The sequence below is a fragment of the Salmo trutta genome, chromosome 17, assembly GCF_901001165.1.
Source record: "Salmo trutta chromosome 17, fSalTru1.1, whole genome shotgun sequence".
NCBI lineage: Eukaryota > Metazoa > Chordata > Actinopteri > Salmoniformes > Salmonidae > Salmo > Salmo trutta.
Window position 1 is genome coordinate 42,476,718 of NC_042973.1, and position 12,075 is coordinate 42,488,792.

General features: G+C 42.1%; 1 protein-coding gene across 1 annotated transcript in view; it reads left to right on the forward strand.

The window, feature by feature from the left end:
- tmtc2b (transmembrane O-mannosyltransferase targeting cadherins 2b) overlaps positions 1 to 12,075 on the forward strand; it is a 173,358-nt gene that overhangs the window by 137,374 nt on the left and 23,909 nt on the right. The window contains exons 8-10 of the mRNA XM_029696839.1: positions 562 to 683; positions 9,661 to 9,742; positions 11,786 to 11,900. Of these exons, the coding sequence (XP_029552699.1) occupies positions 562 to 683; positions 9,661 to 9,742; positions 11,786 to 11,900 (319 nt within the window). The remainder of the gene's footprint in view (positions 1 to 561; positions 684 to 9,660; positions 9,743 to 11,785; positions 11,901 to 12,075) is intronic.

Below are 12,075 nucleotides of genomic sequence, written 5' to 3' on the forward strand. Positions count from 1 at the left end.
ACCTATCACTGTCACGTCCCCTGTCCCTGTATTATTCCTGAGATAATTACATTTAAAACATTGTTTTGGCTTGTGTTTTCCCCATTTACCCAACTGTGTCGTCAGGGTTCTTATAATATGTGTGAGGGGCTGGATGAGGTATCGGATGATGTCTGAAGGATCAGGGAGGGTGTTTCTACTCATGTCATCAGCATCATATCATCCAATCAGCTCAGGCCAGTCTTAGCAAAGTACGTTAGGCCTGAAGTACATTAGGCCTCCCACAGAACTCCATCTAACAAACACATGGGGGATCTGAAAATCCACCTTTAGGTTCGATTATTATTTTTACAGGATTGTCACTGAGCAGTGTTGTAATGGGTGTGTCTCTGACCCTAGTCCTAGTAATAGCTCCATTAGCTAATAAAACACGAGTTTGGTATCGGGTTTCAAAGTGCACTGGAGTCATGGGGGGCCTTTCTGGATGACTGCCCTAGCTGTCATTGAATGTGTGAGACAATAGGAAGACGTGTGGCTCCTTAACTTCTGACCGTTGACCCAACCCCTCACTTCCGCTCGCAGGAGAGGCCTACATGAGACTGAACAAGCTGACCGATGCCGAGCACTGGTACAAAGAGTCCCTGAGAGCCAAGCCAGACCACATCCCAGCACACCTGACCTACGGCAAACTCCTCGCCCTCACGGTAAGTTGTTCTTCATCACCGTTAGCATATTCTTCTTCTTTCTTATCCTTCTTCAGCTTCGCAAGTAGCCCGAGAGTCTGTATGCAGTTAATCAATGGCTTGTGCATGTGTGCGGACTTGTGTGAGGATAACATTGAATTTCTCAAGGTGCCCCATCGTCCTGTGGCGTTAGCTTCCTGATTGAAACCCATGTCACGACTGCCCTGTGTATTTTTAAGATCTTTCACCAAATCCCCGGACTAATTCTTAACAGGCACTCTATATTGAACCCTAATCAATGGCTCAAGCTAACTAACCAGCGTCTGAAACACATTAGCCCTGAGGAATCTCTGTGGAGTGGCTGATCTGATGTGGATCAACCTCTAACTCCAGACCCTGCTGCCTTTTGTGCCTCCTTCTGTGTCTCTGTGCACTCAGATGATATTGACCAAGGTCATGTGGTTGACCCGTGTTTGACTAAGAGGAGAAAGGCTGGTTTGTGTGCTGGGGTAGTTCACTCCACAGGGTTCCAGAGTTCACAGGGAAGGGGTCATGTGGTACACACAGTGAGCAGTGACAGACCGGGCCCAGGATGGTGTGTAGAAACAGGGAAAGAGGGGTGAAGGTGGTCCCCCTCTCCCCAGGCTGACGCCACTCTCTTCCATGCAGCAGCCCAGCGTCTGGCCCCTGATGGAGGGACATGAATGTGTTCAAAGGTCCTGGGATGGGGATGAGCCCTCTGGAGTGCTTAAGAAGGACCAGGCCCTTCCTGTCTGTCTCCCCTCATTTCCAGTGCTTTACCAGAGCCCTTTTCAAGTCCCATTCATTTGTTGGGTCAGGACAATCAGGATAAATAAAGAAAACAGTATCTATTCGCCCTCATCACTTCTCGGCAAGCAAGGATACCTTTGATGGTGAACTTTATTGATTGGCAATAATGTTATCTGTGATAATAATGGCCATGGCCAACAGTGATTTTAATTTAATTCTGAACTAATGTGAAGCAAGAAATACAGTTGAAGTCGGAAGTTTACATACACCTTAGCCAAATACATTTAAACTCAGTTTTTCACAATTACTGACATTTAATCCTAGTAAAACTTCCCTGTCTTAGGTTAGTTAGGATCACCACTTTTTTTTAGAATGTGAAATGTCAGAATAATAGTAGAGAGAATGATTTATTTCAGCTTTTATTTCTTTCATCACATTCCCAGTGGGTCAGAGGTTAACATACACTCAATTAGTATTTGGTAGCATTGCCTTTAAATTGTTTTACTTGGGTAAAATGTTTGGGTAGCCTTCTACAAGCTTCCCACAATAAGTTGGATGAATTTTGTCCCATTCCTCCTAACAAAGCTGGTGTAACTGAGTCAGGTTCGTAGGCCTCCTTGCTCGCACACGCTTTTTCAGTTCTGCCCACAAATCTTCTATAGGTTTGAGGTCAGGGCTTTGTGATGGCCACTCCAATACCTTGACTTTGTTGTCCTTAAGGCATTTTGCCACAACTTTGGAAGTATGCTTGGAGTCGTTGTCCATTTGGAAGACCCATTTGCGACCAAGCTTTAACTTCCTGACTGATGTCTTGAGATGTTGCTTCAATACATCTACATCATTTCCCACCCTCATGATGCCATCTATTTTGTGAAGTGCACCAGTCCCTCCAGCAGCAAAGCACCCCCACAACATGATGCTGCCAACCCCGTGCTTCACAGTTTTGATGGTGTTCTTCGGCTTGCAAGCCTCCCCCTTTTTCCTTCAAACATAACGATGGTCATTATGGCCAAACAGTTATATTTTTGTTTCATCAGACCAGAGGACATTTCTCCAAAAAGTACGAACTTTGTCCCCATGTGCAGTTGCAAACCGTAGTCTAGCTTTTTTTAATGCCGGTTTTGGAGCAGTGGCTTCTTCCTTGGTGAGCGGCCTTTCAGGTTATGTTGATATAGGACTCGTATTACTGTAGCTATAGATACTTTTGCACCTGTTTCCTCCAGCATCTTCACAAGGTCCTTTGCTGTTGTTCTGGGATTTATTTGCACTTTTCGCACTAAAGTACATTCATCTCTAGGAGACAGAACGTGTCTCTTTCCTGAGCGGTATGATGGCTGTGTGGTCCCATGGTGTTTATACTTGCGTACTATTGTTTGTACAGATGAACGTGGTACCTTCAGGGGTTTGGAAATTGCTCCCAAGGATGAACCAGACGTCTACAACTTTTTTCTGAGGTCTTGGCTGATTTCTTTTGATTTTTCCATGATGTCAAGCAAGGAGGCACTGAGTTTGAAGGTAGGCCTTGAAATATATCCACAAGTAGACCTCCAATTGACTCAAATGATGTCAATTAGCCTATCAGAAGCTTCTAAAGCCATGACATCATTTTCTGGAATTTTCCAAGCTGTTTAAAGGCACAGTCAACTTAGTGTATGTAAACTTCTGACCCACTGGAATTGTGATACAGTGAATTATAAGTGCCAAAACTATTATTTGTTAACAAGAAATTTGTGGAGTGGTTGAAAAATGAGGTTTAATGACTACAACCTAAGTGTATGTAAACTTCCGACTTCAAATGTATGTCAGTTCTGATTACATTTTATTTGAAAAATAATGTATTAAGGGGAAACTAGAGTATTCAGCATTTATCCCTAAATGTATCCATAATCTTATTGTACATGTTGAACAAAACTGTGGTGAGCTGAGTAGTGTGTTTAAATAACAGTATTTAAGAGAAAAGTTACTTCTTAAAACCCTTTGACACATACCAACAAACAAGTGTGATCATTCTACAGTGGTCCCTGCAGCGTACTCTCAAACCGGTGTGATCATTCTACAGTGGTCCCTGCAGCGTACTCTCAAACCGGTGTGATCATTCTACAGTGGTCCCTGCAGCGTACTCTCAAACCGGTGTGATCATTCTACAGTGGTTCCTGCAGCGTACTCTCAAACCGGTGTGATCATTCTACAGTGGTCCCTGCAGCATACTCTCAAACCGGTGTGATCATTCTACAGTGGTTCCTGCAGCGTACGCTCAAACCGGTGTGATCATTCTACAGTGGTTCCTGCAGCGTACTCTCAAACCGGTGTGATCATTCTACAGTGGTTCCTGCAGCGTACTCTCAAACCGGTGTGATCATTCTACAGTGGTTCCTGCAGCGTACTCTCAAACCGGTGTGATCATTCTACAGTGGTTCCTGCAGCGTACTCTCAAACCGGTGTGATCATTCTACAGTGGTTCCTGCAGCGTACTCTCAAACCGGTGTGATCATTCTACAGTGGTTCCTGCAGCGTACTCTCAAACCGGTGTGATCATTCTACATTGCGTCCTGCAGCGTACTCTCAAACCGGTGTGATCATTCTACAGTGGTCCCTGCAGCGTACGCTCAAACCGGTGTGATCATTCTACAGTGGTCCCTGCAGCGTACTCTCAAACCGGTGTGATCATTCTACAGTGGTCCCTGCAGCATACTCTCAAACCGGTGTGATCATTCTACAGTGGTCCCTGCAGTGTACGCTCAAACCGGTGTGATCATTCTACAGTGGTCCCTGCAGCGTACGCTCAAACCGGTGTGATTAGAACACTTATTTAGATCGTCCAGTTTCGATTGACGCAACAGTCAGCGTTTGAGCTGGCCACACTGTTTTTTCACAGAAACATTTTGCACAAACACAGCCCTTACAAAGCTATGTCCTGAATGTGACCAGTGTATTTTTGATGGCACTATTCAGACATACATAGAAGTAGCGACAGCATAACACAATCCTCCAAACCCGGAAAATGTAGGCTATATTAGTCCTAGCGCTAACTGGGGAAAGATTGACGTAACATAAGCAGTCATATTTAGCTAACTCTTATAATAATTGAGTAAAACACTTTCTAAAAAATCGAAAGTAATCCGACGATGGGTAGTTTGTGCACGCCACAATGTTTGTTTTTTCGCGTAAACCAAAGATAAGAAGAGGAGACAAAATTAGTTTGCAGTATGTAATTATATTGAAGGGGGTGTGTCGTCTACCATCGTTCACTTCCCTTCATGCACTTCCAGAAGTTTACTTGAAAGATGAGTGAAACATTCCTTCACTTTATTTTGTTATAACATGTTTGGTCTGAAAGACCTTTACGTGACACCCAGAAGGCATTGTATAATGTCAACAAACATGGTGCCAAACATAGCTTGCAAATAGCTTAACTCATCATACAACCTTCAAAAAAGTATTTTACACACATCATAGGTGTCCATTAAAATATATACAATAATCAGAATGCATGATTTGTCACCAGTACTTGAAAATGTGAATAAAACTGTAAATACATTATGCTCCATTCATACTCTATGCTACAGTAGAAACGCCAACACGATATACTGAAAATAAGGCACTTACTTTGATAGCAACGCACACATATCCAAAGTTATTATTTGTAAGGAAAACAATTGTGAAGGCAATGCGAGCGCCGGCCAGAAAATGTGCCAGGGGGAAAAAGTTTGTGCAAGACTGCGCAAATGTCTGCGTACTTGATCTGCGGAAACACTGGGGAAGTGCTTGGGCTCTCTTTGAAGAGAGAAGTTTGTCCGGCTCAGTAAAGCCTATCACATTTTGGAACAGTGAATGCATTCTGACATCACATGCATAAAAAACTCATGCTGGGGTGACCGTTAGCTGACACTAATTGGTAAGGATTAACAGAAGCCACTAGACACAATCTCTGAAACGTACATCTGTCACAGCATACACTGGGTGAACAACACTATCAACACTATCAAAAGAAGAAGAAAAATGGCAGGCAGGGTAAAACTCACTGAATCACTGGCCACTTTAATAATGGAACACTAGTCACTTTAATAATGGAACACTAGTCACTTTAATAATATTTAAACGATGTTTACTTTGTGCCTTACTCATCTCATATGTATATATTGTATTCTATTCTACTGTATTTTAGTCTATGCCAGTCCGACATTGCTCGATTTAATATTTTTATATTTCTTAATTCCATTCTTTTACTTTTAGATTGTGTGTATCGTAGTGAATTGTTAGATACTACTGCACTGTTGGAGCTAGGAACACAACCATTTCGCTACACCCGCAATAACATCTGCTAAATATGTGTATGGACCAATTCCATTTGATTTGATTTGATAAGGAGTGAGAAGTAGATGTTGTTTTATTTAAGAAAGGGCTATTGATTTAGAGGAAAGTGGGGAGTTCAGAGCTCAGGGCCATGTGCCTCTCTTCTGGATCTCAGGCAAAGATAGACAACGGCCTCCTTTCTCCTCTGGGTGTAAATTATGGGATGAGGAGAGGAGAGCGCTGTCAGACTTACAGGCTAGCTAACCTTGAGATGATTTTGAAAGAACAGAGTATAGTGTAAAATGCAGTGGCCGAACCAGCCCCAGCACACATTTGTATCTAAAACGGCCCAGGTCTGTATGTTTATTTATTACATTTTTTTGCTTTTTGGTTATTGTATTGCTAGATATTATTACTGCACTGTTGGAGCTAGAAACATAAGCATTTTGCTGCACCTGCGATAACATCTGCAAATCTGTGTAAGTCTGTGCTGTCCTGCCATTGCGGCAATCCATATCTGTTCCGCGTCGGATGTCACCGGGAGATTAGGGGGTCAACACTAACAATAAATACAGTATGTGTGAAAACAGGATATTGCACCTCCGTAATCAGTTGATACTGAATAGGAAGTGGATATGGGTGGCAGGGATTTTTTTCATATTGTTTCTCCCTTCACCAAACAGTCTGAGAGAGAGAGAGAGAGAGAGAGAGAGAGAGAGAGAGAGAGAGAGAGAGAGAGAGAGAGAGAGAGAGAGAGAGAGAGAGAGAGAGAGAGAGAGAGAGAGAGAGAGAGAGAGAGAGAGAGAGAGAGAGAGAGAGAGAGAGAGAGTTTCTTCCAAACACTGCAGGCTGTCAGGCCATCCATCAAACATAGTTATTAAGATGCTTTCTCTCTGCTGCTGTTACTGTGTTTGCTGCACAGCCGGGTTTAGAGCATTGGCTACATATTAGAGGTCTTCACGGGTCCAGAAAGTTGGACTTGTTCTGAAATGGTCCTGGGGCTTTCCCACCCAGAAACAATATGCATGAATTCATTTATTTTATATAGAGACCCTTTCTGAACGGACCCGATGACAACTAGACCCATTCTGTAAAGACCTGGTCGGATCCAGACCCGATCCGAGTGAGGGAAGCAGCAGAAAAGTCATTTTTTAACCTACTAAATTAACCAGAGCTGATAAAGGGGGAGAGGAGGGAGAGAGAGGTGCCGCTCTGGCAGACGGGGGAGGGGCATTATTGTGAGCGAGTGACACGGGGAACAGGGAGGGAGAGACGAGAGACAGCAACCAACCAAGCCGACTCGCGCTATAGTAGTTTAGCTGCCATAGCTAGTTTATTTATCATCAAATATGATTACATAGTACCTGTCTTGACTGCATCAAACCGGGAGAAGCTAGTTAAGCTAGCTAACGTTAGGTAGCTAGGCTAATTGAGGCTGCAGTGCATTACTTTTCTCATTCTACAGTTACAAATAACAACAACTCCATTCAGAATATTAAGTAGCAGCCTACCTGTTGGCTCTTGGTCGTTGTAGCCTATCCTTCTCCTTTAACTTTTAATTCCGTCATTTTAATTCCATCTTCCATTGTTTAGATATCTGGAGGCTCTATGATTATTGCTGCTTTGATGACTTATGATTGGCCAACAACAACAAGACACAGGTGCCATGCTCCACTCTCGTAAAAAGCAAGAGCAGCAGCATAGATGATAACATTTCCATCTTTCTCTCTACTGCAGATTTCACATTCAAATCTGTACTGGCCCTTCCGTCAGTTAAAGGAGAAGTTTTATTTTTACAACCAAATCTCTATTTTTGATGTAAATGACATATTATAGAAGGGTCCAGAAACCTTTTTAGTGATTTCACATGTTATAGAGAAACTTATCCCAAACAGCAAATCAGTTCCTCATCCTCGTTGTGTAGTATGGGGCCCCCCGAAGAAAAAATATATTACAAAATGCTCCAAAAACATTCAAAAACATCATTTTAGAAATGGCAAAGCTCTCACAATAGTGATGCAGGTCTTCAGATGTTGTACACATGAAATTGTGTCATTCCGAACTTTATTTGCAACGTTATATTCCATTTTGTTTCAACGCCTCTTCGTCCATATTACAGGTAACTTCCAAAATAAAGGAAACACTTGAGTAAATGAGGGATACTGATATTGAAAGCATCGGGTCTCGGTTATTTGGGTACAGGTGGATCCGTGATGACCTCTACTACATACAAACCACCACACTAAATATAGTTTTGATCTGGATACCTGACAGTTGTGAGAGGGAAAACTAATGGGCTCAAGTGTTGAAATTATGCAGCTGGATTTCATTCAACAATCTGCTCAGAGAACTCCAAAGACGGATAAGGCAAAGCATGGATTCAAAACATGAGAACATCAATGGAGTCATTTTCCACACATTGCCTGACAACTTTTCATCAGTAAAGAGAGTTCCTCACATCTCAGTCAAACCTGCAATGTATGTACCTCATACACTGTAGATTCTCTATCAATATTGTGAAATGAACATTAGACTATCCGGGTCCATTCAAAACCACACGCACAATGAGAGCCAGTGCATTAAATTGTCATAACGTGGTTTCCTGCCAGACATTTTGTCTGAACTTGAGTAAACAGAAATATGTTGATGTATGACTATTCCAGCTGCTCCTCAGCTGAGTGCTTTGTACTATTTGTGAATTTGAGTGTGAAAGCATACAGAAATAATGCCTTTCACACTGGATCTATTACTGTCACTTTCACGCCTTGAGCTGCATTTAACATACTTATTGCTCGTAAAATGTTCCATCACATCAATGAATAATACACTCAAACATTTACACTTGTGGATACTTGTTGAGTTATTGAAGGTCAGCCCAGTGAAAAATGGAGGCATGTATTTATACAGTGTTTTGATGTGTGTATTTTCTGTAATTTCTGTAATTTAGGGCTCATCTGTAAAAGAGACCTTGGTCTCAGTATGATTCCCTGATAAAGTAAAGGTGAAATAAAATCCAGATCGGATTGCAGTGTTTAGATAAATGGCTTTTTTTAAGACTTTGCAATTCAAATGTAGGAATTGTCTTCTTTCATTCTATATAATGGCATGCGTAAACATAATTTATTCTGGTTACTGGCTTATGTACTGTAAAATTAAGGGAGTCCTTGCTGCTTTTTTTTTACATAATCTAAAATGCTGTGGCATTTCTTATATTTAGATTTCTATAGGCAATGATTGATAACTGGCATTATGTTTGTTTATAGAATATAGATGTATTGTTGATCAGAGTGCAGCTGATACACAGATGAGACCAGTGTTGTGTGCGTGAGACAGAGAGGCAGCTGTGCTGGCTGGAGCCTCTGTGTGTTAGCAGTGATTTGGTCCAGCTCTCTGAGGCCCGCGGGGGACTGGCTCCTCTGGGCCCCAATCTGTCATTGCTGCTGCTGCCCCTCATCAGGCTCGAGTAACCTAGCATGCCTCTCCACGTCCTCTCTCAATATCTATGTCTCTATGTCCCCCGTACTGTGTGTGTGTGTGCATTTATATGTGTGTGTGCATGCGTGTGTGTGTGTCTGTTGTGTCTCGCTCTCTCAGCTGCAGTAGTTTGGCCACACACACCGCTTTTGCGGTCACACAAGTGTTATTTGTACAGATATAAGTGTGTTATGATTAAATGCTCAGACCAGGCAGTCAACTGTGCCAAGCATGACATTGTGTACTTTGAGCGTAAATCTTTCATAGGATGACACAAGGTGTTAAAAGAATAATGTAGTTACATGTGTTTTATGTCTTCTTATTAAGATTTAATGTTACAGTTAGTTTGTGGCTTGGCAAAATCAGTTTTTACGCGTAAAATTATGTTTTTATATTCAAATTGACGGCATAGCAACGGCAACAAATAGTGACAATGTATCTAATTAATCTCCCTTCTTAGGGTCAGAAGACTGAAGCAGAGAGGTACTTTCTGAAGGCCATCCAACTAGACCCCACTAAAGGAAATTGCTATATGCACTATGGTAAGTGGTACAGTTTGGGGTTTTTGGGTTTCTTTTGATTTACCAAAATTATATAAAGGTTATACTGTATACTAAGGTTAATCTTCTGACATGCCATTGGCCACATTGAATCAACCAAATAGTGTACTTTTGCACTACAACAAAAAATATCTGTATGTTACACTGTTCTGACCTCATTCAACTCATGAGTTGAAATTCAAATTGAATTGGCTAAACCCCACAGGATGCAGAATTTTTATTTGAGTTTGAGTGGCAGGAAGTAGAATTGAATTCAGTGCAATTCAAAGAAATTCCACTCAGTCATAAAACATGAGCGTTTCATTAAATCTGACAGGTCACACTTCCAGATACCAAAGAATAAATAACTTTTCTCTGGAAACAATGTCCATATACTCTTTTAAACTTAGTGCTTAGAATAGACAATATTTCCACCAACCATTTCATTTGTTTGGCTTCTTTTTGAAGGCTTCAGGGTCAACTTGAGGGTTAAACTAATGCATTCTGGGAAAGGAAGTATCCCCCCCCCATATTGAACAAAATGTAAGTGATTATTGAAATATAGTAACTTTGAATATTTGCTTACAGGTTTTGTTTTCCTTGATCATTCATTTTAAGAGTTTGTCCTGAAAATATTTTTTTTCAAAAATACTGTAAGTATATAACGACATGTTTGATGTTTTATGTATAAGATGCATATTTTTATAGACTACACCTAATATAGAATAGAAGAGGTGTTTGAATTTCATTGAATTTAATTATATTTCCTTTAATTCTAATTCTAATTCAAAATTGCAATTCTGTATCCTCTTTACTACTTGAATTGGATTTATACTTTTTTTCTATTAAATTCTGAATTGAGCCCAACCCCAAGAACAAGTCACTTCTCAAGACTACTCTCTCGCGGGTTTTTGAACCAAAGCCTACACACACACACACACACACACACACACACACACACACGCCTTGATTGGATCCCTTCCAGGTAGTTAGCAATGCTGGCTGACCTCTCTTCCTGTATTAAGGTTGTGTACGTGGCTGGTTGGGGAGGATAGCGTGCGGGAATATTCACACTATTGACCAATGAAGATAAACCCCAATTTCCTCACATTGTTCTCAAATATGACATGTGCACAGACGTGGAAAGAAGGAACGTGACAGTTGACATGTCTTTTCTGCTGAACACCATTTGATCTCACGAGAAACAACCAATTTCATCTCTACTAAGGTCACTTCAAGTGTCCTCTTTTGAAACGTGGGTTTGAGAGCGAGTGCCAGCAGATGAATTTGTGGTAATGTACCGTGTGATCATTCTTTCGTAAAATGAAAGAATTTCCTTTATTTCTTGATATTTTAAGCAACAGCTTTCACATATTCTTAACCACTCCAATAAAACAAGAGTTGACATATTGAAATCTATCCCCTGCCATCGCAGTGTTTCTAACCTGGAGGTGCTCTGCAATACATCGGAAATCAGTCAGTGCCGAAGTGGTCTCTCCTTTACCTAAGACGTGTAGCAGCAAAGTCTACATTTCATCCGCAGCTATTTAGGAAAATATGCTTGGTTTCCACCAGTGGTCTGGGAGCATTGTACAGTAGTGGAGCTCACCAAAACCAACATTCTATTAATTCCTCCACAAACCTGACCCTCTCCGAGAGGTCCGACCCCAGTTCATGCCCCCATCAGGGATCCACACTCTAGCCTCAATAGGATGGGCTACAAAGGCCATGCTCTATAATTTCAGCTGCACCTCAGACATACAGAACTCCAGCCAGGCCCGACGCACATGTAAGAGAAACATACCTATCAAGATCCTCCTAATTGGACAAATAGACCTGAGCGATACCCAAAGAGCGATGGCCAAAGAGCGATGGTACGCTCTGCTTGTATCTTGTGTTTCAGCAAATCATTCGTAGGCCGGCCGCTGTCCGCCCCATCTCCGCGGGCCAAACACAATATTCCCAGCAACTATTCATCCCACTCTAGGAATACATCCACATACAGCATTTTAACTTGGTGTTTCTGTTCTCTCTGGCTGCTCCCAGGTCAGTTTTTGTTGGAGGAGTCTCGTCTGCTGGAAGCGGCTGAGATGGCGGAGAAGGCGGCGCGTCTGGACAGCGGAGAGTTTGATGTTGTCTTCAGTGCAGCCCACATGCTCAGGTGAGTGTTGGATGGGACGGACACACTGTGAGGGAGGGGAGGGAACAAGAGCTGGGGGAGGGGGGGAGAGCGTCTACGGTCTGTACACTTTATCCCAGGGATTACAGCGCTCTACTGCCAGTGTGATTTACTTGGCCGGCTGCTGTAATCCTCTTCTCTGTTGCTGCAGCGGTAG